This window comes from Rhinolophus sinicus, linkage group LG10, assembly GCF_036562045.2.
Source record: "Rhinolophus sinicus isolate RSC01 linkage group LG10, ASM3656204v1, whole genome shotgun sequence".
In the NCBI taxonomy this organism is placed as follows: domain Eukaryota; kingdom Metazoa; phylum Chordata; class Mammalia; order Chiroptera; family Rhinolophidae; genus Rhinolophus; species Rhinolophus sinicus.
Genome location: NC_133759.1, coordinates 70,930,152 through 70,957,505, shown reverse-complemented (window position 1 = coordinate 70,957,505; position 27,354 = coordinate 70,930,152). Strand labels below are relative to the sequence as shown.

The 27,354-nt window shown below is 40.7% G+C and overlaps 1 protein-coding gene and 1 pseudogene across 1 annotated transcript; one reads left to right on the top strand and one right to left on the bottom strand.

The window, feature by feature from the left end:
- Nucleotides 1–3,339: 3,339 nt before the first annotated feature.
- LOC109439497 (olfactory receptor 2T8) lies at nucleotides 3,340–4,289 on the bottom strand. Its single transcript, XM_019719824.2, is given in 2 exon segments — nucleotides 3,340–3,866; nucleotides 3,869–4,289. Coding segments are annotated over 2 exon segments (939 nt in total). The 5' UTR covers nucleotides 4,281–4,289.
- Nucleotides 4,290–20,897: 16,608 nt separating this feature from the next.
- Nucleotides 20,898–21,780, top strand: LOC109439499 (methylmalonic aciduria and homocystinuria type D homolog, mitochondrial; annotated as a pseudogene).
- The last annotated feature ends 5,574 nt before the right edge of the window (nucleotides 21,781–27,354 follow it).

Sequence of the window (27,354 nt, the reverse complement as noted above, 5' to 3'; positions counted from 1 at the left end):
CATATGAATATGTGCAGAAAAAGGTGTTTGACAAAATCCAGCACACATTTTTGATAAAAACTCATAGCAAAGTGAGAATAGAGGGAACATATCTCAACATGTAAAGGTCATATATGACAACCCTCCAGGTTAACATTATATTTGACAGGCTAAATCAAAAAGCGTTTGCCCTAAGATCAGGAACACGACAAGGATACCCACTTTCACCACTTTTATTCAATATAATATTGGAAATCCTATCTACGGCAATCAGACAAGAAAAAGAAAAGGCATCCAAATTGGAAAGGAAGAAAAAACTGTCACTATTTGCAGGACACATGATTCTATATATAGAAAACCCTAAAGGATCCATAAAAAATTAATAGAATTAATAAATGAATTCAGTAAAGTAGTAGGATAGAAAATTAATATACATAAATCCATCATGTTTCTATACACTAATAATGAATGATCAGAAAGAGAAATCAAGAAAACAATCCAATTTATAATTGCATCAAAAAGAATGAAATACCTAGGAATAAACTTAACCAAGAAGGTTTAAGACCTTTACTCTGAAAACTATAAGACAAGGAAGAAAGAAATTGAAGAGGACCCAAATAAATGGAAGGTTATACCATGCTCATGGATTGGAAGGATTTATATTATTAAAATGGCCATACTACCCAAAGCAATCTATAGATTCAACCCAATCCTTGTCAAAATACCAATGGTATTCTTCTCAGAACAACGAATCCTAAAATTTATATGGAACAACAAAAAACCCAAATATCCAAAGAAACCTTGAAACAGAAGAAAATGGGAGGTATCGTGCTCCCTGATTTCAAAATATACTGCAAAGCTACAAGAATCAGAACAGTATAATGGCATAAAAACAGATATATAGATAAATAGAATAGAGATTCCAGAATAAATCTTTGCTTATATGGTCAATTAATCTACCACAAAAAAGGTAAGCGTATATAATGTGGAAGGCCAGTCTCTTCAACAATTGGTGTAGGGAAAACAAATTTGTTGTTGAGTTTTTAAAAACATCAATAGCTAATTACACTTCCAGACATATTTTGTCAATATTGGGTTCCCTCTGGTATCTCTCATTAACCATAACTACAATCATGACCATAACCACAACCATGCCATCTTCCATAATCTTCCCTCTATGTTCCATTTCCTTGTCACTGGAGCACATCCTTCAATAGTTCTTTTCAGTGAGAATCTGGGCAGTAAACACCAACTCTGCTTTTATTTGTCTGAAAATGCCTATTGTTTCCATTTTTAAATGACAGTGTGACTAAATTAAAACTTCCAGGTAAGTTTTTTTGTCTGCAGATGCCACCCCACTGTCTTTTGCTTTTAATTGTCATGATGAGGACTCTGACTGTCAATCATTTCTTGTTAAACCTTTCTTTTTTGGGTAGCTTTTCAAGATTTTATCTTTATCCTTGATGGCTGCAGTTTCACTACAGTATATCTGAGTATAGCTTTATTTTTATTTATCCTGAAAAAACATTTTCATTCTGAGAACTTGGGTCTTTCTTCAATTTGCAGGAATTTCTTCTTCAAATGCAACTTATCCAAAATCCATCCCCTCCATTCTCCTTGCTAGAACTCCTACTGGGCTGATTTGAAACCTCTCAGTTTATATTCTAGGATTCTTTAGGGATTCTTCATATTTTTATAATCTATTCTTCTTTATGCTTAATTCTGAGAGTGCCTTGGTACCAGCTTTCAATTTATCAATTTTCTCTTAAACTGGCTTCTGTCTAAGTTTATTCCAACTACTGCATTATTCAAATTTTAATGCATTATTTATCCCACATATTCTTCATTGGTTGTTTTTTACTGTCACCATTCATAGTTCATTTCTGACTATTTTTCTTTACTATTTTGCATTCTATTTTGGTAGAAGATACACTTTCACTTGTCCTTTCATACACCTTCAACATACTATTTTAATTTTTTGTGTGTAATTCTTCTATGATATGAATTTCATCTTGAGTAAATTACAGTGTTGATTTGACTTATGTTTTGGTTTCTGTTTGTTTTCAGGCTCCGTTTGAAGGGGAGATCTAAATTTTATATTTTATCATTATCATTTTTTTTTGTCTCTCTCATGCATATCCCCATGCAAAAATGTATGCCCACCTCCCTGTTCTGCTCAGTGGTGGGTGATTACTTTTTTCCAGGTAGCTGGGTGCCACATCCTGAAGCAAGTTTCAGGGTGAGAAATCACAGTTGCTGCCCACTGATGTTGGCACAATGACAGAGATACTTGGCTTTTCACTTGGAGATCTGAGAGTCATCTTCATGGACATCGTAGAGAAGTTACACGCACATCAATGCCCTTCTTCTATGTCTGGGTCCTGCTGTGCACACCTCCCTGTCCTCTCCTTTGCCCTGCCCAGTACTTAGTGCTGTCCCCTGGGTTCCCAGGACCCAATTGTAAGGCCCATCTATGGTTGCTCCTCCAGCATATACCCAACTTTCACTTAATCTCCTTCTCAACTCAATGCTCACCTCCCCTATGTGGAGCACAGGAGCTGAGTGACATTAGTCAAAGAGTGAGTATCCCATCTGTCCCTGTTCTTACCAAATGGCCCCCTTCATTGTCACCTTCTGTCTAAGTCTGAGGGCATTTGAGTTTTTAATTCCTGCATTAAACCTGTTTTAGGTGTCTCCATGATGTCATTTCTGACCTCTCCCTAACACCAACCTTGCAATGGGGCCCTGAGATTTCCATGTGCCACAGGTCAGATTTCCTGGAAGTAGACTGCCACATGCTTTGGATGCAGGAGGTTTATTGGAGAGTTCTCTCACAATTGAAACATACTGTGGCAAAAAGGAGGCAAGGAAGCAAAATTAGATGCAGGGAGAAGTTGCCTGTGATGCCTCCTGCAGGGAGATTGGAGCTGGGATGGCCATTCAGGGTCAAACTGAGGCAAGGCGGCCAGGCCTTTATATCCTACATTGACCAGTCATAGGATTCAGGCATCCCCTCAAGGCGAAGCATGACCTTGGGCACGGTGCATCTCTTCAGTCATGGTCAATTCCTACAGAAGGACACAGCTGAGACCTGTCACCTGCCAACTCTCCCAGCAGCTGTGGAGTAAAGACTCTGTGTCTTTTATTTTTTGTAGCTCCATAAGCCCAGCCTTCCTTCCACATTGTCCACACTCAGCATGGACATGATGGATTGAATTGACGTGCTAATCTGATGAACTCTGGTCAGAGAATGATTTTTATTTTCAGTAGGGCACATTTGTTTCTCTTCCAATTGAACCACAATGGACTAATCCAGGTTCCCCAACCCCAGAGCCTACATCTGCAGGAGCCGATGACAACCTACTCCTGCCCCCCACCACAATAACATCTCCCCAGGAGTTTCCTGAGAGCCCCAGCCACTTCCTTGTTCCTCAGGCTGTAGATAAGTGGGTTGAGCATAGGGGTGATCATGGTATAGAAGGCAGAGACCACCTTGTCCTGCTTGGAGGAGTGGTAGGTCTGGGGCCGCATGTAGGTGATCATGGCGGCCCCATAGAAGAGGGAGACCACTGCCATGTGGGAGGAGGAGGTAGCAAAGGCCTTCTGCCGACCTTCCATGGATTGCATGCGGAGAACAGCCACCAGGATCTGCAGGTAGGGGGCAGAGATGACAAAGAAGGGCAGGAGCAGCATGAGGACACAGCAGACATAGATCACGCTCTCATAGATGGAGGTGTCAGCACAGGCCAGCTTGAGCACAGTGGGGACCTTACAGAAAAAGTGGTAGATCTCCTGGGAGCCTCAGTAGGGGAAACTCAGGGTGAAGACAGCCTGGATCAGCCCGTCTATCAGGCCAAAGAGCCAGGACCCTCCCACCATGAGCCAGAGCTCATGACTACCGAGTACCTCAATGGGTTGCTGATGGCCACATAGTGGTTGTAGGCCATGAAGACCAGCAGGAAGCACTCATCCCCAAGGAGGGTGAGAAAGAAGAGGATCTGGAGCCCACATCCTGTGAAGGAGCTGGATCCCTGGCCCAGGAGGAAGTCGGCAGCCATCCAAGGCACAATGGTGGAGATGAGCATGACATCCATGAGTGACAGCCAGCCGAGGAAGAAGTACATGGGATTGTGCAGGCGGGAGTCCACATTGATGAGGAGGGTCATGAGCCCGTTGCCAGAGAGGGCCACCAGAAACATGACCATGATGACAGAGAAGAGGAAGTGGTACAGTGGTGTGTGGGTGAAGAGGCCCAGGAGGACGAAATGGGAGATGAGAGTCTGGCTTCCCATCCAGGCCATTGTTCCTACAGAGGGATGTGCCATGGGAGGGTTGGGGTCTGAAAGCAAGAGGGTTATGTTTCGTGCCGTAATAATGAGGATACCACAACTTTGCCCAATGTGTTGTTGCCTACTTTTCATGTTATTTGGTTCAGGATAATAGGCCTGGCCCATTTTAGAAAAACAAGCTCTAACAAAGATGTAAACTGTTGGTGTTATTTTAACTTTTAGGAGTTTCTGCATATAGTTGAAAAGCAAATTTTAAGCTATTTATTGCTAAAGTGGATACTGCTTCTGCCTCTGCTAGGAATTGGTCTGTTCTCCAGCCCTCATATTTGCTTCTCCTACAAAGCTCCAAGCCAGCATCACCCAAGGATTGGCTTAATCAGGAAAAAGTACTAAAGCCGCAAAGACATTTACCAACTGTGTGAACTGGGTACTTACATAACCTTTCGGAACCTCAGTTTCTTTGTCTTAAATAAGGACAACAATACCATCTTACAGAGTGACATTAAATTAAAGGTTATAACAAGCAATGCCTAGTATGTTAGAAGTGATAACAGCTGACATTACTTGAGCATTTCTCATGTGCCAGGCACCATGACGATTACTCCTCACATTTAATATTCATAAATGCCCTGAAAGATTGATCATTACCCCATTTCACAAGTTGGGAAACTGAGGCAGAGGAAAGTTTATTAGTTTTGTGCTTTTTCAGATATGAAAGCTTAAAGTGTTTCCTGAGAGATTTAGTAAATGAGAGACTAGAGGCAACTGAAATGCCCAACCCAAAGGAATAACTAAGAAAGGTATGGTGCAATCACATAATAAAGGAATATGTAGTCATTGAGATATTTATAACGTTTTAAAAGATATTGAGCAAAAATTTATATCTACTGAGTGTTTTTAAAGAGTGGGAGTAAATATGCCAAGATATTAAGAGTGTGGTTTCTTCTAGGGAGTGGGATTAAGGATTATGTCTCCCTGAGTTATTTGCATTTTACACATTTTTTATAAGGAATGTGAAAATATAATTTTTAAAGCAAAGTTATATATAATATCAACATGCAAACTAGCAGTTTTCTAATTATATACCACCAACCAATTAGTAAAAGTAGTAGAAAAAACAAATATATCTTATTCACAATTGCAACAAACCCTGTAAAATACCTAGGAAAGAACTGTAAGGGTAACAATGATAAAACATTTGAAAGGCATAAAAGAAGGCCTGAAGAAAGCTATGAATATTCTTGCATAGGTAGGCTCAACACTGTAAGGATGTAAATTCTCCCCAAAACAAATCTGTAAAATCATGTGATCCCAACTAAAACCCAAAGGACACTTGTAGTTTGAAGATGGCAGTGTAGATATTACCCAAAACAGGAAGGAGAGCCAGAGCAGAAGCACAGTCCATGTTGGACGAAGTTAGGATGGCTGAAAGCTGAATCCACAAGACAAAATTGGGAAGAACAGCAAAAGGAGTAGAAACTGAGAAGAGTGAAAGAGAAAATGGAAAAAGGACACCTGTGAACATAAACCACAAAGTATATACTATAAGTAAAAGCTCTGGAATGAAACAAGAAACAAGTAACACTTTTGCTTCAGATGAAAGAATCAGAAGAATCAGATTGCTGAGATTTAAGCTTGAGAAGAGAGTCTTTACGGTATATGATTTTGTGCCTCTTGAATTTGACTTTTTGTGAGACAATAACATACTTTAAATAACCACATAAACATAATGTTGAAGTGAACCCAAAAAACATTTGTCATGGAAATTGACCAAGTGAGAACCAACATGCATGCACAGCATGTTGCAGAAACTTGAGAAATATTTGTTGAAAAAATAGCCAAAATAATTTTGAAAAAGTTAAACAATGTCCAACAGTTCAGAGTGAAAAGTAAAACTGCCTCATCAGTTATCAAAATATAAAGAGTCTGTTATTGGTGAAGGAAGAAGCAAATTGGCCAAAAGAACAGAATAAATCCAGACTCACACACATATATAGGTGAAAATTTACAATCTGATTTAAATAATAAAATTTAAAATCTCTGAAAAAAGAAGTGCTATTCAATAAATGGTTGAGACAATTGCTCATGTGTTTTGGGAAAAGACTAGATCCCTACCTCATCCCATACACATAAATGAATTCCTGGCAGATTGAGGAACTAAATGGAAAAACTTATCACATTATTACAATAAATATAGGAGAATGTGTTTATGACCTTTGAGTAGGAATGACCTCATTAAATAAAGCACAAAGAATGAACATAATATATCTAATATATCTAATAATAAATATTTATAATACTCTTTAAAACACATACTACTGGGGCCGGCCCGGTGGCTCAGGCGGTTAGAGCTCCGTGCTCCTAACTCCGAAGGCTGCCGGTTCGATTCCCACATGGGCCAGTGGGCTCTCAACCACAAGGTTGCCAGTTCAATCCCTCGAGTCCTGCAAGGGATGGTGGGCTCTGCCCCCTGCAACTAAAATTGAACACGGCACCTTGAGCTGAGCTGCCGCTGAGCTGCCGCTGAGCTGCCGCTGAGCCGCCGCTGAGCTCCCGGATGGCTCAGTTGTTGGTTGGAGCACGTCCTCTCAACCACAAGGTTGCTGGTTCGACTCCTGCAAGGGATGGTGGGCTGTGCCCCCTACAACTAGCAACGGCAACTGGACCTGGAGCTGAGCTGCGCCCTCCACAACTAAGACTGAAAGAACAACAACTTGAAGCTGAACAGAACCCTCCACAACTAAGCTTGAAAGGACAACAACTTGACTTGGAGAAAAAGTCCTGGAAGTGCACACTGTTCCCCAATAAAGTCCTGTTAAAAAAAAACCAAACACACAAAAAAACACATACTACTGGAAAAGGATCACTCCTTTTCATATTTAAAATATATAAATACCCACAAATCAATAAGAAAATGATAAATAAAATGAGCAGTAATTCTCAGGAAAAAAATCCAAATGCACATTATCAGACAGCTTATTTCATTAGTACCTAGAGAAATTAAACTTAAGACAAACACAACTTTTTGCCCATCAAGTTGGCAGAAAGTTTAGTGATATTAAGTATGGGGAGGCAAGAACAGGAGAAACACGCACACACAAAGTACCGAAGGATGCAGAGTATGATAACAGTGGTTACCTTTGGAGAAAGGGGATAATGGTCAAGGAGGGACTCTAGCTTGACCTGCAGTGTTTGAGTTTTTGATAAGCATGTGTTTATGTATTCCTTGAAATACATATTGTCCTGAGCAGGTAACAGATGTATCTGGAATATCTTTTCTCTTTAAGCTTCCTTTGTAGCATAACATTCTTAAATACATAAAACAAGTAACAATTTAGAAATTTTTTGGAAAAAAGTAAAAATAATGAATTCATATTTTAACATGTATTTTAGAGAGAAGGTAACATCAAGTGGATACAATTTTCAATGTCTCCTCAGGGTGTTGTGGGGACTTCTTTGTTGCCAAATCTACCTGGCCATACACACCATGGTCACAGCACATCGGAGCAAATTGAGAAGCACATCCCAGAAAATGACAGTAACTCTCATAGAGCGACAGCACACAATGCAAGGAGGCCCAAGAGAAAGAGGGTGAGCAGCCAGAAAGGAGAGAAATGAGGAGAAACATTAACAATAGATCCAGAGAGGAATGGAGAGATAAAAGGAGTAATGGGAAAATGTCAAGGAAAAAGGAGAAAAGATAAACAACTGTGATACAATGGAGAAAAATAAAGAAGGAAAATGTTAGAATATCAGAAATGTTATCTCCCCAGAAGAGATGGAAAGTCAGAAAACAGACACAATGCAATCGATAAGAGGAAGCAGATATGTGTAGTCACACAACAGCCTAGCCAACTGTCCCCCCGTGTCTTTCCTTAAGGAAAGAAGAGTCTGTGAGACTGTACCTTTCTGGGACTCTGTTCCATCCTTATGTTTACACCTTATGCCTCTCTGTCTGGTCCCCAAAAGATGGTTTGCAGCCAAAGATGGGTAAGATATCTCACGGGAGATATAACCTAAGCCAGGCGGAACCGAGTGGGGACCCCCAATGAGCTGTCTTAGAAAAATATGGGAAGGAGCCTTGCCTCCCCTTGCCCCTGCCTGGGAAAAGCTGTTGCTGGCTCTGGAGTTTCCCTGGCACCTGTTTGTGAGAGAAGTCACGAAGACAATAAAGAGCAGTTCTCTCCACTTATCTCAACAGAGAGTACAATATGAGAGACTTGACCCTGAGAGGGTACATACCTTAATTAAGACATCATGGGACCTTGTGCTTTGGTTGTTTACAGACAAAGGGTGATTGGAATAAACATTTTTCTGCTATGATGTATGAGTCTCACAGACCATGTAAAAAACAATGTTACTTTCATGTATGTGTATACCTATCAATAAAAACCCCCAGTCGGCCTTATTCTGGGCTCCAGTCCTCTGAGACTGAGAGACCCCTGGCCTTTGGAGAGATTTAACTGCATTAAGTCTCTGTTTGTTTCTTTCTTAAAAACTTAACCCAAGCTGCCCCTTCTCGCATCCTCACTACCTGTGTTGTGCTGGATGCGACAGACATGGTGAGAAAGGAGAACTCAGAAGGATCAGGACAAAGACACCAGCACAGAAGGGACAAGTCACAGGAAGAGAAGGGACACCTGAGTGAAGTGTGCAGCCAGGCAGAGGGACAGAGCATTCCCATTACCAATGCCATAATGAGCTCTCTGGGACTCAGGGGCTGTGAGGGCCCAGTGTCTTCTCTCCCTGTCCTGTTGGGAAGGGTGTTAGAGCGGACTGCATTGCTTCAATCCCCTCCAGCTCACTTGGGCATTCCCTGCCCACTTCAGGGTCTTCTCATACTTGCCCTGTGCACCTCAGGCACAAGAGCAGCTGCTTCCAATCTGGACAGAAACACCAGTTATGGCCTCACCCTTCCCAGGTTCTTCCACCATCATTGTTCAAGAGCCTGTCGTCTTTCAGGTGACCAAGGCTCCACGTAGCCTGCAAGACAAAATCAGCAGATCCAGACATTCCAGGCTTCTCCCTTCAGTCCCAGCTTTCCTCTCCATCTCAATAAGCCGAAGTCCAACCATATCTGTATTGGTCAGACTGTGTGCTTGCATTCACATCATCCCATTTGCTTGGAATGCCTTCCCTGACACTTCATTCATCCAGCAGACATTTATCAAGCACCTACTATATGTCAGGCACTGCCCTAGTGCTGAGAATACACTGAACAAGGACACAGCCTCTTCCTGGGAGCTGACACTCCAGTTGGCCCTCTCCTCCCATCCCTGAAAACTTCACTTTTCCATCAATTCCCTCCTCCTCCTTCTTAGTGATCACTCCTCTTTCTGAAAGCACTTGGTGTCCAGAATCAGTAAGTTCCTGATTGATCAAGTGTTGCCTTGGTGACCAACAGAACATGAAAGGTTCCTAATATGGGGGTCTATGAACCCTCAAATTGTGTGCAAAATCTTACATGCATAGTTCAGTACAGAAAGTCCATCATTTTATTTATTCTTTAAAAAAGTGAAAAGACCCCACCTTTTATTGTTTCATTGAAATTCTTTATCTGGTGGTGGTGTTTGCATGTTCAAGAATGGATTTCTCCAACCTTATGTGTGTTTACTGAGCACAAAGGCCTTGTGTGTAGTCTCTGTGTGATCTACCCAAGTGCATGTAGCTCTTGGGAGAGGTGGCAATACAACAGGTGCCATGATGCACTTTCCCTGCCCTTAAGGGTTCTGGGGAGGAAATTCTCATTTGTTTGGTGGAATCGGGAGAGGCCTTCTGGATCCTGAAGAATAATTGGAATACCTGAGGCTAAGCAGAAGCCGATCAAATATTTCAGGCAGAGGGAAGAGGCAGAGCCTGAGGCAGAGAGGTAAAAGCAGTGTTGATGGAGAAGAAAGTTAGGCCCATCATCTGAGTCTGGGGTCCACTCAGGAGAGTAGTGGAGGGAGCCTGGTCAGGTTGAGACCTTAGGCATCACTGGGTCATAGTTAGGAGCTAGGATTTGGCTAATTATTAGCTTTGGGAAAGTGCTCACTGGATCTTTTACCTCATCTGCAAACTGAAGATAAGAATAATCACCTTTCAGTGTTGTTATAAAGATGAAATGTTTTCATGTGTTCAAAAGCACCAGGCTCTTGCCTGGTTCACACAGAAAAGACTCAATAAATGGTGGCCATTGTTGACCATGGAGCAAAGGAGCAGGTCAAAGCCTGTTTACAGGATGGCAGAGAGATGGGTTACCAGGGAGGGAAAGAAGTGCTAGGAATCAGCCGTGATGGTCCAAGAAGGAGATGGCCACCAGCTGTGTGATCTTGGGCAGGTTTCTTAACTGTTCTGAGCCCTGGTTTCATCATCTATGATGGCTGTGAGGATAAATAGAATGATGTATGTAAAAGTGCCTACTATAGAGTCTGGCACATAGTAAGTGCTCGATACAGAGTGGCAGCTATGATGATATCCACAACCTGCGTCACTTGTTATGCTCTGGACAAGGTGGTGGCAAGAGGAACATAAATGAGAAGGGACTTTTTTTTTTCTAATGTGCATTATATTGGATATCAGCATTTTCACATCAAGAGGAAACTTGGATACTGTTTACTCTGACTCTTATCAGATGCATCAACTGATTTTCAATAAATGCTTTTTAATCAATTGATCAGAAATCAGAGAAGCTAATCTCTTATGTAGGAGGTCCCACTCCAATCTAAGCCCTTGCTACCAACTAAGATGCAACTATCTCCTTACAAAGCCTTCCCAGATGGTACAACACACAGTTTCAGTTGGGCAACAGCAGAAAGTGTTTTAGGATAGGAAGGCCTTCCTGCACTCCTCATATCAGGCTTGCAAGAGCCCCAAGCCATGCATAAGAGACTCCTGTAGAGGTGTACCTGGGAATTTTCTCAGAGAGCCCTGCAGCAGAAAGAGGAGACAGAACCATGGGACAGCTTTTATAAACAGAAAGGAAATTGCAGGGTGGAAAAGAAGGGAGCAGACACACCAAAGCATGTCTTCCCAAATAATATTATAGCCCTGACTGTCCTTTGACAGGAAGGCATATATGAGACAATATCCAAATAAACATTTGGATCAGCATATATGTAGGGGAGCACAGCAAGTAGGAACTTGTTTCTGAGAGTTAGAAATATAGGCACATGTGGTTTTGGTAGGAGAGAACTTTATCACTGTATTTCAAAATCTAACAGTCAAATTTCATCAGAGAGAGACAGCTCTCTCAGTACCCTGAAGGGGTCAGTTTAGGTCTGTAGCCATTGTCATATCTTTCCTAGACTTGAAAAGACAAAATAGTGCTGACCCTTTCTAAAACCTGTAGTGAAACCTTGAGGAAGTCACTTCTTTCCTCTGGGTCTCAGTCTCCTAAGCTGTAAAATGACAGGTTGGATGAAACAGCCCTCAGATCTTCTCTAGCTCTACCTACAGAATAAGGAATTAGGGGAGAAAAACAAAACTTTTTAGAAACAAAATCCCACCACACAAGTGTTCTCTACCTCAAGAAAAATAATAAGCAGGAGAATGGCAGGGACAGTTGTGGGGTGAACAAACATTTTAAGCATTTGAGAACAGATAGAGGATATACAAGACATAGAGAGGAAGAACCTTACCTGAAACCATGCAATCAGTGACACCAGGAAGGACTGGGGATTCAGGAGGGCAGATACCAGTCTCCACCATCCATGGAGGGCTGCTCTGATCACTTAGTTGGTTCTGCACTGGGGTCTCTGTCAGCGAAGGTCAATAGGGTCACCTCCATCTCCTTGAAGGAAATGGGCCTAAATTGGCAGCAGGAGGGACCTAGGAAAGGCAGGGAAGAGAAATTTCCAGGCTTAAAAAGGCCTATGTGGTCAGAACTCCTCTAGAATCTCCTCCTAACCTGTACAAATGGGAGTTGACTGAGGTGATTGGGACACTTCCCATCCACAGGCGGGAAATATCTGATGACATACATGGTGGTTGTGGAAAGGTTTTAAAGGAATGCATTGGTTAAAATGGAAAAAAAAAAAAAAGGATTCTGAAAGAAGGAACACAAAAAAATCTAGGAGAGCTTTATGCTAAAACCCTGGCAGAGTTTTAAATGGTTACTAAAAAGCCCTCCAGAAGTAAAATTTATAGCATGCAGCTACTATACACTCCTCATCCAAAAGGAAAGTAAGGTGGGTGTGTGCTGGATCAGGAGGAGGAGGCTTCTTTCTGGGAGCAGCACACAGCCTGTTACCTGTGGAAGAAACCCCTCCTGGATCAGGCCCAGCAGCCAGGCTGAGATGTTTTGTTCCCTGCCACCCTCACTGCAACTCATTGTTCTCTGCTCTGCTGCTTCTTTTTCACAAATCCTTGGAGACCCTTCTTCTGCCACAACTCTGTCCCAAGTCTCTGGCAATTAAACCTCCCAGGGAAGGAAACCTCCTAAAAAGTTTTCTGCTCATCTCAGATGCACCTACAAACAAACTCTTTCCCAGGGGGAGGTGGAGATAAATTGGGGAAAGTTTCTATTGATCAACCTGGGGGAATTTGCTCTCCTTCCATTCTGAAAGGGCATGGCTAATGTTGCCTTTTGCTTTGTGTTGTCTACCTTGGGAATGGCTACTAAATAATGTGTGCAGGCAAAGCCAATGGATCATCTTTCAGTCTTCTAGACTGTTATGGTATTCTTCTGCATTCTTCTGTCTCCTCTCTTTACTTAGGTTAAGTATGGAATCTCCCATCCAAGATCACATTGACCTTTCTGACTTCAGAGCTCAATTCCACTGGAGCTTAACTCTAGTCCCCAAGAGATCAAGGATAAAACAAACACTTGGCTATTACCAAGAGGTCATCTCTCCCTGGCACTAACCACCTCCTGCCTACTGTTCTGTCAGCTCCCACTCAGTTAAGTTTCTCTTATAGTATGAATTTTCCTAAAATAAAGGGAGCATAGCACAGACACTTGACCTTGAAGTGAGACAGATCTGGATGGGAATCTAAATAAGATTCCCATCTTAGGAGAGAGGGCCAATAGAAACCAAATTTTCCTCATCTGTAAAGTAAGAATAATGATGTTCACTACAAAATATTTGTTGTGAGAATTAAATTAGGCAACCTAAAGTCATCTGCCTGTTATATGTTCTAAGAATTATAATTACTAGTGTCACTGCCCTCTATTTTTTCTAAAGCCTGAAAGCTGAGACAAAAATACAGACTTTATAAAAATAGTTTATAAAACTCACTAAACAAATAACTAAAGCCTATAACAAGTAACAAAAACAAATGCTGAGGAGGGGGAAGGATCTGTTTTGCAGAGTTAACACGTTATAATATTCAAAATGTCTACTTTTCAACAAAATATTAAAGAGCATGAAAAGAAATAAGAAAGTTTGATCCATTCACAGAAAAAATAAACAGAAATTGTTCTTGAGAAAGCACAGACATAGTATTACCAGAAAAAAGACTTTAAATTAACTGATTTAAACATTCTCAAACAACGAAAGACACCATGGACAAAGAGCTAAAGGAAATTAGGAGATCAATGTATGACTAGATACAGAATATCAGCAAATAGATAGAAATTACAAAACAGACAAACAGAAATTCTGAAAACTACAATAAGTGAAATGAAAAAGTCAGTAGAGGTTATCAATAGCAGATTTAAGAATGCAGAAGAAAAAAATCATTGAACTTCATAGGTTAATTCAGATTATCATGTTTACATAACAGAGAAAAAAAGAATGAAGAATAATAAACAGAGCCTATGAAATCTGTGAGACACCATCAAGCACAGCAACACAGGCATTTGGAAATTCAAGAAAGAGAGGATACAAAGCTGCAATAAGAATATTTAAAGAAACAATTGCTGTAAATTGTTCAATTTTTTTGAGGGGAACAGGATTTTATTGGGGAACAGTGTGTACTTCCAGGGCTTTTTCCAAGTCAAGTTGTTGTCCTTTTCAATCTTAGTTGTGGAAGGTGAAGCTCAGCTCCAGTTGCTGTTGTTAGTTGCATGCGGTGCAGCCCAGCATCTCTTGGGGGAGTCCAACCGGCAACCTTGTGGTAGTGAGGACACGCTCCAACCAACCGAGCCATCCAGAAGCTCAGCTGCAGCTCAGCGCAAGGTACTGTATTCAATCTTAGTTGCAGGGGGCGCAGCCCATCATCCCTTGTGGGAGTCAAGGAATCAAACCGGCAACTTTGTGGTTGAGAGCCCACTGGCCCATGTGGGAATCGAACTGGCAGCCTTTGGCATTAGAAGCACAGAGCTCCAACTGCCTGAGACACCAGGCTGGCCGCTAAATTGCTCAAATTTGATAAATGATATCAATCAACTATGTAAGAAATTTATTGAAGTCCAAGAAGCAGAAATACAAAGATCCATACAGAGGCACATTATAATAAAATTCTTAGAAGCCAAGGACAAAGAGAGACTTTTGAAAGCAGAAAGAGAACAATTCATCATGTACATGGGCTCAATGAGATTAACAGCAGACTTCTTATCAGAAACCATGGAGATCAGAAGGAAGTGGGCTGACTACTCAAAGAAAAAAAACTGTCAATTGAGAATTCTATATCTGGCAAAACTATCTTCCAAAGTGAAGGAGAAATCAAGACATTTCTAACCAAACAAAAGCTGAGGGAGTTCATTGTTAGTAGACCTACTCTAGAAGAAATGCTAAAGGGAGTCATTGAGACTGAAATGAAAGGACTCTAGATGGTAACTTAAGGCCATATGAAGAAAAACTCTGGTAAAAATAGCATAGGTAAATATAAGTCAGTATTATCATGTTTTTGGTTTGTTACTTTATTTCCTACACGATTTAAAAGATAATTGCATTAAATAATAATTACAAACCTATGCAAATTGGCACACAATGTATAAAGATGTAATATTTGTGGCAACAACAACATAAAAGGGGATGGTGCTTTTTTTTAAGATTTTTATTTTTTTTATTGGGGAAGGGGAACAGGACTTTATTGGGGAACAGTGTGTACTTCCAGGACTTTTTTTTTCCCAAGTCAAGTTGTTGTCCTTTCAATCTTAGTTGTGGAGGGTGCCGTTCAGCTTCAAGTTGTTGTCCTTTCAGTCTTAGTTGTGGAGGGCGCAGCTCAGCTCCAGTTGCCGTTGCTAGTTGCAGGAAGTGCAGCCCACCATCCCTTGCAGGAGTTGAACTGGCAACCTTGTGGTTAGAGGATGTGCTCCAACCAATTGAGCCATTTGGGAGCTCAGTGTCAGCTCAGCTCAAGGTGCTGTGTTCAATCTTAGTTGCAGGGGCTGGAGCCCACCATCTCTTGCAGGACTCGAGGAATTGAACTGGCAACCTTGTGGTTGAGAGCCCACTGGCCCATGTGGGAATTGAACTGGCAGCCTTCGGAGTTAAGAGCATGGAGCTCTAACCACCTGAGCCACTGGGCCGGCCCCTGTTTTTGTATGCTATAAAAGCTAAGTTTGTATTAATTTAAATTAGATTATTATGAATTTACGATATGAATTGTAATCCTTATGGCAAATACTAGGGAAATATCTTTAAAGTATATACAAAAAGAAGTGAGAAGGGAATCAAAAGAATACACTATCCCCCAAAATCAATTATGCACAAAAAAGGCAGTAATAAAAGAAATGAGAAAGTAAAAAATATAAAACATGTAGAAAATAAATATCAAAATGGCAAAAGTGTCTGTCCTTATAAGTAATTACTTTAAATTTCAATGGCTTAAACTCTCCAATTAAAAGGCAAAGATGGGCAGAATAGATTTTTAAAAAACATGATTCAACTATATGTTGTCTACAAGAGATTTATTTAGATCCAAAGACACAAATATTAAAAATGAAAAGATGGAAAAAGGATGCCCCATGCAAATATAGTCAAAAAGGAGCTGGGGTGGCAATACTAATATCAGAAAAAAAAATATTTTGAGAAAAAAGCTTACAAGAGACAAAATAAATTATATATTGATAAGAGTCCATTTATCAAGAATTTTTAACAATTATAAACATACATGCATGAAACTGAGCCCCAAAATATATGAAGCAAACTTTGACAGATTTTTAAGGAAGAACAGACAGTTTTGTAATAATAGTGGGAGACTTAATACTTTCATTAATGGATAGAACATCTAGACAAAAGATCAATGAGGAAATAGAGGATATGAACAATATTATAATCCAACTAGATCTACTAAACATTTACAGGACACTCTACCCAACAACAGGAGGATACATATTTTTTTTAAGGGCACAAAAACATTCTCTATGATAAACCATATTTTAGGCCACAAAATAGCTCTTGATAAATTTAAAATATTGAAATAATAGAGTGTTTCCTATTACCAGAATATAATGAAACAAGAAAATAGTAAAAGGAGAAAAACTGGAAAATTAAAAATATATATGGAAATTAAACAACACACTCTTAGCCCATGGATCAAAGAAGAAATCACAAGAGAAATTAGAAAAATCTTCAGACAAATGAAAATGAAAATACAATATACCAAAATATGAGATGTAGGGAAAAAAATGTTCAGAGGCAATTTTATAGCTGTATATTTACAGCCTACATATAAATGATGAGTTCAAAACAATAACTTATTTTATACTTTAAAGAACTAGAAAAAGAGAAAACTAAACCCAAAGCTAGCAGAATGAAGGAAATAAAGATTGGAGTGGACATACATTAAATAGAGAATAGAAATAAAGCAAAGAAAATCAACTAAACCAAAAGTTGTTTTTTTGAAGATCAAAGAAACAAAATTTACAAACTTTTAGCTAGACTGAAACACAAAAAGAGAGAGAAGACAAATAACTAAAATCAGAAGTGAAAGTAAGGACATTATTAGGACTTAAAGAAATTAAAAGATTATAAAAAAATACAATGAACAATTTTACACCAAATAAAAAGTAGATAAGTGAAATAAAATCATCAAATTCCTAGAAATACACAAACTACCAAAACTGACTCAAGAAGAAATAGAAAATGTAAAGTGACATATATATCTATATCTATCTATCTATCTATCTATCTATCTATCTATCTATCTATCTATCTATCTATCTATCTATCTTTCTATCTATCTATATGAGAGAGAGAGAGAGAGAATGATAAAAGGGTACAGTGTTTCACTTATACAAAAAAATAAGTTCTGGAGATTTAATGTCCAGCATGGTAACTATAGTTAATAATATTGTGTTGTAAATCTTCAGAGATCTCACCACAAAAAATAGGTAAGAAGGTGGTGAAGTCAAGATGGCGGAGTAGGTAAAATCTGAGCTCACCTTCTCTCTCACCTTCTCCAATGATCACATCAAAATTACAGCTAAATTATAGAACAACCATTACTGAGAATCACCTGAAGACTAGCTAAGCAGAATTCCTATAACAAGGGTATAAAGAAGAAGCCATATTAAGATGGGTAGGAGGGGAAGAGATATGAACTGGGTAAGTCCACCCCTGTTGTGCAGTGATTAAGAATCAGGAGGGATAGATCAGGTACAGAGGTTCCCCCTGAGGAACAATGGGTCCCAACCTAACATTGGGTCCCCCAGCTTGAGGCACCAGTGCCAGGAAGAGGAGTCCCCATAACATCTGGCTTTGAGAACCAGCAGGGATTGCATTCCAGAGAGACAAAGGGCTGCAGGAGATGCTTCTCTTAAAGAGAAGCACACAGACTCATTTGCTTTAAGCTCCAGCACAGGGGTAGCACCTTGAAAAGCACCAGGGATATAGGGGAAGGAATAAAATTGACTAACTTCAGGGTGACCAATTGGAGCAATTCTCTCAGGGGATGGAAGTGCTGGCAAGTGCCATTGTTCCTTTGTGGAGCACTCCTAATACCCAGCTGGCTCAGTGCAGGCAGGTGCAAAATTTGTGCTCTCCATTAATCTAGTTAACACCATTTGCCCCACACTGGTGATTATCTGACACCTTGCCCTACACAACTCATTCCCTCACCAAGTCCTGTTCCAGTGGCTCCTCCACACAACTGTCTGCTTCAGCTTGTGCTGTGGAATTTCCCCCAAATCTGAAAACCTCTTATGAGTGATGGCTGCCCTTGACTTGCACTGGAAACTCTCTCAAAGGTCTGCAAACCCCAAACAAGCAGCAGCTAGCCTCAGTATACATTGTAACTCCTGCCAAGTGGCCCCAAGTCCAGCAAAAGTGGCAACCAGCTTCACATTGCATTGTAACTCCCATCAGAAGGCCCCAACCCTGGCATAAGTGATGACCAGTCTTGGCATGTAACTATGCTCCAACTAAGCAATGACAAGCCTGGCACAAGTGTCAGCTGGCCTCAGTTCATAGCATATGCTCTCTCAAGTGCCCCCAAGGCCAGAACAAGTGGAAAATGACCACAGATGACTCTGTAACTCCTACCAAATGGCCCCAAGACCAACACAAGTGGTGACTGAACTTGACCAGTACCACAGTCTCTCCCAATGGGCTCCAGATACAATAAACCTGTCCCTGGCTTCAGACCACACCACAGCCCCACTCAACCAGCTCCAAAGCTAACACACTAGACAAGAGGACTCAGCTGGTACAGAAACCCCACTACAATGACTCCTGCTCTAAGGGATCAATCCCTACACAACAGCTATGCACTGTATTAGCAACAGGGCCTTCCAGTCAGTCAGCCTGAGGGTCAGCCCCATTCACCTACATGCCAGCAGCAATCAAGGCACAACCTGCACAGAGAATATCCCTGGAACACCTGGCTCCTGTGACAAGAGAGACTGTGCAACTGGGCCACACAGGACACCTTCTTCATAAGACCACTATTTTAAGACCAGAAGAAATAACAGATCCAGTTAATACTGGATACAACAAAGAGAGGTCAGACAAAATGAAGAGACAAAAATACATGTCTCAAATGAAAGAACAGGACAAAACTGAAAAAAAAAAAAAAAGAAAAGAAAGAAAGAACAAACAAAACAGAAAGAAGCAATCTACCAATAAAGAGTTCAAAATACTGGTTATATGGATGCTTAATGAACTTGGAAGGAGAATAGATGAACTCAATGAGAACTTCAACAAAAAGATAGAAAGCATAAAAAATAGCCAATCAGGGTGGCCGGCTGGCTCAGTTGGTTAGAGCGCAGTGCTCATAACACCAAGGTTGCTGGTTTGATTCCCACATAGGCCAGTGAGCTGCACCCTTCACAACTAGATTGAAAACAATGGCTTGACTTGGAGATGATGGATCCTGGAAAAACACATTGTTCCCCAATATTCCCCAATAAAAATTTTAAAAAAGCCAGTCAGACATGAAGAATATAATAACTAAAATGAAGATTACACTAGAAAGAATCAACTGCAGATTAGATGAAGCAGAAAATCAAACCAGTGATCTAGAAGGCAAAGTAGTGGGAAACACCCAATCAGAACAGCAAGAAGTAAAAAGAATTTTTAAAAATGAGAATGTTTTAAGAGACCTCTACAACAACATCAAGCAAACTAACATTCACATCATAGGGGTCCCAGAAGGAGAAGAGAGAAAGAGAACAAGGGAAACCTATTTGATGAAATAATCACTGAAAATTTCCCTAATTTGGCAAAGGAAATAGACATACAAGTCCAGGAAGTACAGAGTCCCAAACAAAATGAACCCAAAGAGGTCCACACCAAGACACCTCATAATTAAAATGCCAAAATTTAAACACAAAGAGAGAATCCTAAAAGCAGCAAGAAAAAAGCAGTTAGTTATGTACAAGGAAGCTCCCATAAGACTATCAGCTGTTTTTTCAACAGAAACTTTGCAGGCCAGAAGGGATTAGAACAAAATATTTAAAATGATGAAAGGCAAAAGCGTAGAACCAAGATTATTCTATCCAGCAACATTATCATTTAGAATTGAAGGAAGGATAAAGAGTTTCCAAGACAAGAAAAAAACTAAAGGAGTTCATCACCACTAAATCAGCATTACAATAAATGTTAAGGGGACATTTTTAAGTAGAAAAGAAAAGATCAAAAATAAAAAGAAGGGGGAGGCCAGATGGCTTATTTGGTTAGAGTGTGAGCTCTGAACAGCAGGGTTGCTGGCTTGATTCCCACATGGGCCAGTGAGCTGTGCCTTCCACAACTATATTAAAAGACAATGACTTGGAACTCATGGGCCCTGGAGAAACACACTGTTCCCCAATTAAAAAAATAAATTAAAAAAATAAAAATAAAAATAAGAAAATATAGGAAAGAAAAAATCTCACTGGCAAATGCAAACAGTAAAAGCAGAGGATCAACCAACTATAAAACTAGTACAAAGGTTAAAAGACAAAAGTAGGAAGATCACGTGTGATTCCACAATAAAGTAAGGGACACACACACAAAAGATGTAAAAATAATGACAAAAACATAAACATGGGAGGATGAGTAAAAATTGTGATTTTAGAATGTATTCAAGCTTAAGTGACCATCAACTTAAAATAGACTGCTATAAACATAGCTTGGTATATAGGAAGCACATGGTAACCACAAACCAACCAAAAATGTATAAGAGATATACAAGAAATAAAGAGAAAGGAATCCAATCATAACATTATAGAAAGTCATCAACATACAAGGGAAGAGATGGGTCTGAGACAGCTGGAGGCAGTGGTGGTTACTGGAATAACTCTACAAAATTAAACATATTTTGCATTTGTCCTCTCTGCTACAAATGGCTAACGTGCTTTGTAACAGAGGCAGACTGGTTTCCTGTCTCCCAGGATTTTACTCTTTAGTTAAAGGAGTTGTCAATCCCAAAGCCTTTTCAACTGCAGGATCTTCAGGTCCTGATGAGTCTCATGTGGCCACTGCACCTCCTGATATATGCTCTTGAACAGCATGGTGTGATGAAACTATGGGACCATTTGGATCTCAGGATCAGAAAGTCCAGCTTCCTGGGAACATAGGTTTTGATCGTCACCTCAAAGGGACCATGTCACAGAAGAAAATCCAGGTTTCTTAAAACTTTGCCTGATATTCTAGTAGAACTTTTATCAAGTGAAAGACATGAGTTTTCAATGACACAACATGTGAATGAATTTCAGGGTAATGATGCACCTATTGAACGACAAATTAACAGTGCAGAAACTTACTTTGAAAGTGCCAAAGTAGACTGTGCAATCTAAACATGTCCAGAATTGCTCTGAAGAGATTTTCAATCACTGTTTCTAGAAATGGCCACCAATAAACTAATGATTCTGATTGTAACACAGAAAACTAAGAATGATATCATGGGAGTGAGGAGGTAGAAAATGAAAGAGAAATGCTTTTAGAAAAGTTCATCAGTTGGTGCTGAGGAAATATACTACACTCTTGAAGCTGAAGGCTATTGGGCTGGCTTTATTGACCCATCATCTGGTTTGGCATTTTTTGGACCATATACCAACAACACTCTTTTTGAAACAGATGAATGTTACCAACATTTAAGATTCTCTGTTGATGATCTTGGTGGCTATAAAGTGCTTCCTCAGTCTGGGGTGCCCATGTGGTTGTAGGAAGTATCTACAAATGCAACACCAGACAGCCATATTATGAAGAAATTAAGTGGGAACTAGCAGTAATGTCAATTTATTTACTGTACTATTTGTACTTAACATTTATAAAGACTGTCAAAGGCTTCAGTTTATAAAATTTACTTGTTTCTATGTATTTACTTAAACATTTATTGATTTACAACATTGGCAAGTGGTTTATAATTTTTAAATCTCAAGTGTTCATTCACATTGTCATTGAATACATGTTAAGCACATCCACATTATACAGAATGTGATAATTAACATGTAACTAGGGAATGACCTACTATTGTTATGTCTTCCCTTTATTGGAAAAACCCCAGTTTTAATTATTTTTCTCCAAAAATAAATCACGTATTTGGTTATGATAATATGTGCTTTTTTTTATTGCACTATTTTAAAAATGTGGTTCTTAAAGACTCCTAAGACACTAAAATATTAATATTTTAAAGTGCTTTTAAAAATAAATGCAATTGAGAATTCTAGATTTAGTATAGATTTAACTTTTTCTTATTTTCCTTTTTCTGTATTACCTGGTAAGTGTTCTTGTATCAGTCTGAGTATTACTTTGAAATAATGTATGTGCAGAAAAAGAAGAATAAGGATAATACTCCATCTTTATGTACAAAAGCATATGAACTTAATCCTTATACATACTAAAAAATAATTCTTAACTCCTGGGTTGTAATAAATAGATGTGGGGAGTGACGTCATAGGAATGGCGGCAGCGGGGCGCACTTTTTGAGTTCTCCGTTGGATCTTATCAGAAACGGGAAGCTTATAACCCATCAAAGGACTCTCTGCTCATCACGCAGAACAGCGAAGAGACTCGCGCAGGGATTTCTTGCAGGTGGGGAAAAATTGGGCGAGCAGGGGAAGAAGGAAGGGAGCGGAGCGGAGACACGCCGCACCTGCGGCAGCGGTGGGGATGCGGGTTGGAATCGCGGTCCACACCTGTAGCGGTAGAAATTCGGCCCCCACCCTTGGGTTGTGGAAATCTGCTCCGCACCTGTGCCTGTGAAATTCCAGCCCACACCCACGGCTACAGATACGCAGGATATCCCAGGACGGAGGAGAGCCCGGAAGCCAGGAGGTGGGCGTTTTGCCCTGCGTCCCACAGCGGACCTCTCCCGCTGCAGGGGCAGCATATCCAGCATTAACTTCAGCTAATAACCTCAGTTGGTCCTTGGGCCGGACAAGGAACACAGACTCCGTGCCTGGGCACCTTCCCCCGCTCTTGCTCTTCCGACCCTACCCCCGCCTTTCTAGAGACTTGATCTAGCCCCTGCACTAAGGAGCAGCGGCAGATTACAGAGGCGCCTTGGAGCCCGGGCTCCGGGAAGACAGGTGGGCCCAGGGAGGAGGCTAGGAGCTGGGAATCTTCCACCCCCAGCCACCACCTTTTCTGGCCTGCGGGAAGAGTGTTAAGACAGCGGGGCTGGGAAAGAGAAGACCCCTCCTTCCATCCCCAGCTCCCACCCTTTCTAGCCAGCCTAGAGCGGGGCAACCACATCCCCAGCCGCAGAGATGCAGGGGTTCCCAGGACAAAAGAGAGAACACAAAAGCCAGGTGGCAGACTCTACTTTGCGTCCCACAGCAGACCTCTCCCCCCCGCAGAGGGAGGATATCTAGCATTTGAGGCTATTAAACTTCATACCTGGGCCCCTCCCCCCGCTCTTCCATTCCTACCCCCACCCTTCCAGAGACTTGAACTGGCTCCTGATCTGAAGAGCAGTGTCAGATTACAGAGGAGCCTTGGGGTTTGGGCTATGGGAAGACTGGCCGCTGGCTCTGGCCCAGGGAAGAGGCTGAGAAGAGTGTGGTTTGCCCTGGACTAGGAGACAGGAGACTCATCCACCCCCAGATACCACCGTTTCTGGCCTGTGGGTGGGGTGTGACACAGCTGGGCTGGGAAAGAGAAGACCCCTCTTTCCATCCCCAGCCCCCACCCTTTCTGGCCTGCCTAGGGCGGGGCAATTACATCGTCGGAGGCACTCCCAGGGATCAGCAGTAAGTGGCAGATACAGCACTCAGCTTTCAGCAGCTGAGGAATTCCCTGCCGGCCACACACACACACACAGGGAAGAGGTGCCCTAAGACTCAGGAAAGCTGGACACAGGGCTGGTGGTGCTATTCTCGGTGTGCATATGTGCCGGCAAGGGCAGAAACTGCACTGACTTTGTAAAACCTACTGTCCAGACCCCTCAGCCCCACGCATCTAAAGCTGCAGCCTCAGAGTCACTCTGGGCACCAGGTGACCGGCTCTACCTGCACAATACACAGGGGACTCTGTGCTACAGCAGAGAACAACCTGGAGATTACTTGGTGGGCTTAAGCCACAACTGGCGCTGTTTTTTTGTTTTGTTTTGTTTGTTTGTTTTTTTGTTTGTTTGTTTTTGTTCTGTTTTGATTTGTCTTTATATTTTTGACATCTTTGCCTGTGTCGAGTGGGGACTCTGTGCTATAGCAGAGAACAACCTGGAGATTACTTGGTGGGCTTAAGCCACAACTGGCGCTGTTTTTTTTTGTTCTGTTTTGATTTGTCTTTATATTTCTGACATCTTTGTCTGTGTTGAGTGGGGACTCTGTGCTATAGCAGAGAACAACCTGGAGATTACTTGGTGGGCTTAAGCTACAACTGGAGCTATTTTTTTTTGTGTGTGTTCTGTTTTGATTTGTCTTTATATTTCTGACATCTTTGCCTGTGTCGAGTGGGGGTTGTCGATTGTTTTTTTACATGTGAATGTATTTGACTTTTTCCTTGTTGTTATTGTTGTGCTTGGTGATTTGCTTTGTTCTGTAATTGCCCTACCAGTGCCCAGCTTAAGAGGCACAAGATTCAACATACCCAGCGGCCAACTCCAGACCAAGCCAGAGTACTACCGGGTTTGACCTACAAGTGACACACTCAGAGGGGATTCTTTACAGGCACATAGAGGCCAAAGGGCAAACCACATCTAAGCGGTCAACCCTCACGCAGCAGAATACCCTACGTGTGCAAAGCCAAGTCTCACAACTAGTCAGCCTAGGAGTTAACCCCACCTACTCACAAGCGAAAAGCAATTAAGGATCTTCTTTAACAGGACAATATACACAACACAAGAGTCACTTTTAGAGCACACGCAGGGGAAAAGAACAAAGTAGTGCAAGTCAAATATAAAGGACATTTATTATATACTAATCCAGCAAGAACTAAGAACTCCAGGGCATCTACCTAATACATCGAAGCAAACACAGAGAGTCAGCCAGAATGAGGAAACAAAGAAACATATCCCAAATAAAAGAACAGAAGAAACCTTCAGAAATGGAACTAAATGAAGCAGAGGTAACCAAACTGTCAGAGACAGAGTTCAGAATACTGATGATAAGAATGTTTAAGGAACTTAGAGAGGACATCAAGAAGGATGTAGAAATCATAACGAACAACCAGTTAGAACTAAAGAACACAGTTACCGAAATAAAGAACTCACTTGAAGGAATTAACAGCAGGTTAGATGAAGCAGAGGATCGAATCAGCGACTTAGAAGACAAGTTAGCAGAGATCACCCAAACAGAACAACAGAAAGAAAAAGAATAAAAAACAATGAAGATGGTTTAAGAGACCTATGGGATAACATCAAGCGCAACAACATGCGCATCATAGGAATACCAGAAGGTGAAGAGAAGAAACAAGGGATTGAGAACATATTTGAAGTAATAATGTCTGAAAATTTCCCTAACCTGATGAAGGAAACCAACATACAAGTCCAGGAAGTGCAGAGAGTTCCAACCAGGATAAACCCAAACAGGTCCACTCCAAGACACATTATAGTTAAAATGGCAAAGATTAAAGACAAAGAGAGAATCCTAAAAGCAGCAAGAGAAAGACAGAGGGTTACATACAAGGGAACTCCCATAAGACTATCAAATGACTTTTCTGCAGAAACATTGAAGGCCAGGAGGGAGTGGCAGGAGATACTCAAAGTGATGGAAAACAAAGGCCTACAACCTAGGTTGCTTTATCCAGCAAGGCTATCATTTAAAATTGACGGGGAGTTAAAGAGCTTCCCAGAAAAGAATAAGCTAAAGGAATTCATTACCACCAGGCCAGCATTGCAAGAAATACTAAAAGGACTTCTGTAAATAGAAGAAAGATGAAAACAATCTAACCACAAATTAAAAAATGGCAATAACTATGTACTTATCAATAATCACTTTAAATGTAAATGGTTTAAATGCTCCAATCAAGAGACATAGGGTGGCTGAATGGATAAGAAAGCAAGACCCTTGTATATGCTGTATACAAGAGACTCACCTCAGATCAAAAGACACACACAGGCTGAAAGTGAAGGGTTGGAGTAAGATATTCCATGCAAATGGAAATGAGACAAAAGCTGGAGTTGCAATACTTATCTCTGACAAAATAGACTTTAAAATGAAGAAAATATTAAAAGACAAAGATGGACACTATATAATAATAAAGGGATCAATTCGACAAGAGGATATAACCCTAGTAAACATCTATGCACCCAACATAGGAGCACCTAAATATATAAAACAGATATTGACTGACATAAAGATGGAGATCAACAGTAACACTATCATAGTAGGGGACTTCAACACACCTCTGACAACAAGGGACAGGTCTTCCAGACAGAAAATCAATACGGAAACAACAGCCTTAAATGACACATTGGACCACTTGGATTTAACCGATATTTTCAGAGCATTCCACCCCAATGCTGCAGAATACACGTTCTTCTCAAGCGCACATGGAACATTCTCCAAGATAGACCATATGTTAGGCCACAAAGCAAGTCTGGATAAATTTAAGAAAATTGAAATCATACCAATTGTCTTCTCTGACCACAGTGCTATGAAATTAGAAATGAACTACAGGAAAAAGACTGGAAGACACACAAATTCATGGAGGCTGAATAATATGTTACTAAATAATGAATGGGTCAAACAGGAGATCAAGGAAGAAATCAAAAGATATCTCGAGACAAACGAAAATGAAAATACAACGACCCAAAATCTATGGGATGCTGCAAAAGCAGTCCTAAGAGGGAAGTTCATAGCACTGCAGGCCTACCTAAAGAAACAAGAAACATCACTAATCAACAGTTTATCTTCACACTTAAGGGATCTGGAAAAAGAACAACAAAATAAGCCCAAAGGGAGTACAAGGAAGGAGATAATAAAGATCAGAGCGGAAATAAATGAAATAGAAACCAGAAAAACAATACAAAAGATCAATGAATCCAAGAGTTGGTTCTTAGAGAAGATAAACAAAATTGACAAACCTTTAGCCAGACTCATTAAAAAAAAGAGAGAGAGGTCCCAAATTAATAAAATCAGTAATGAAAGAGGAGAAGTGACAACAGACACCGCAGAGATACAAAAAATCCTAAGAAATTACTATGAGCAACTGTATGCCAACAAATTTGACAACCTGGAAGAAATGGACAATTTCCTAGATGCATACAACCTCCCAAGGCTAACTCAAGAGGAGACAGAAAACCTGAATAGACTGATTACCACCAAGGAAATTGAATCAGTAATCAACAATCTCCCAACAAACAAAAGCCCTGGACCAGATGGCTTTACAGGTGAATTTTACAGAACGTTCCAAAA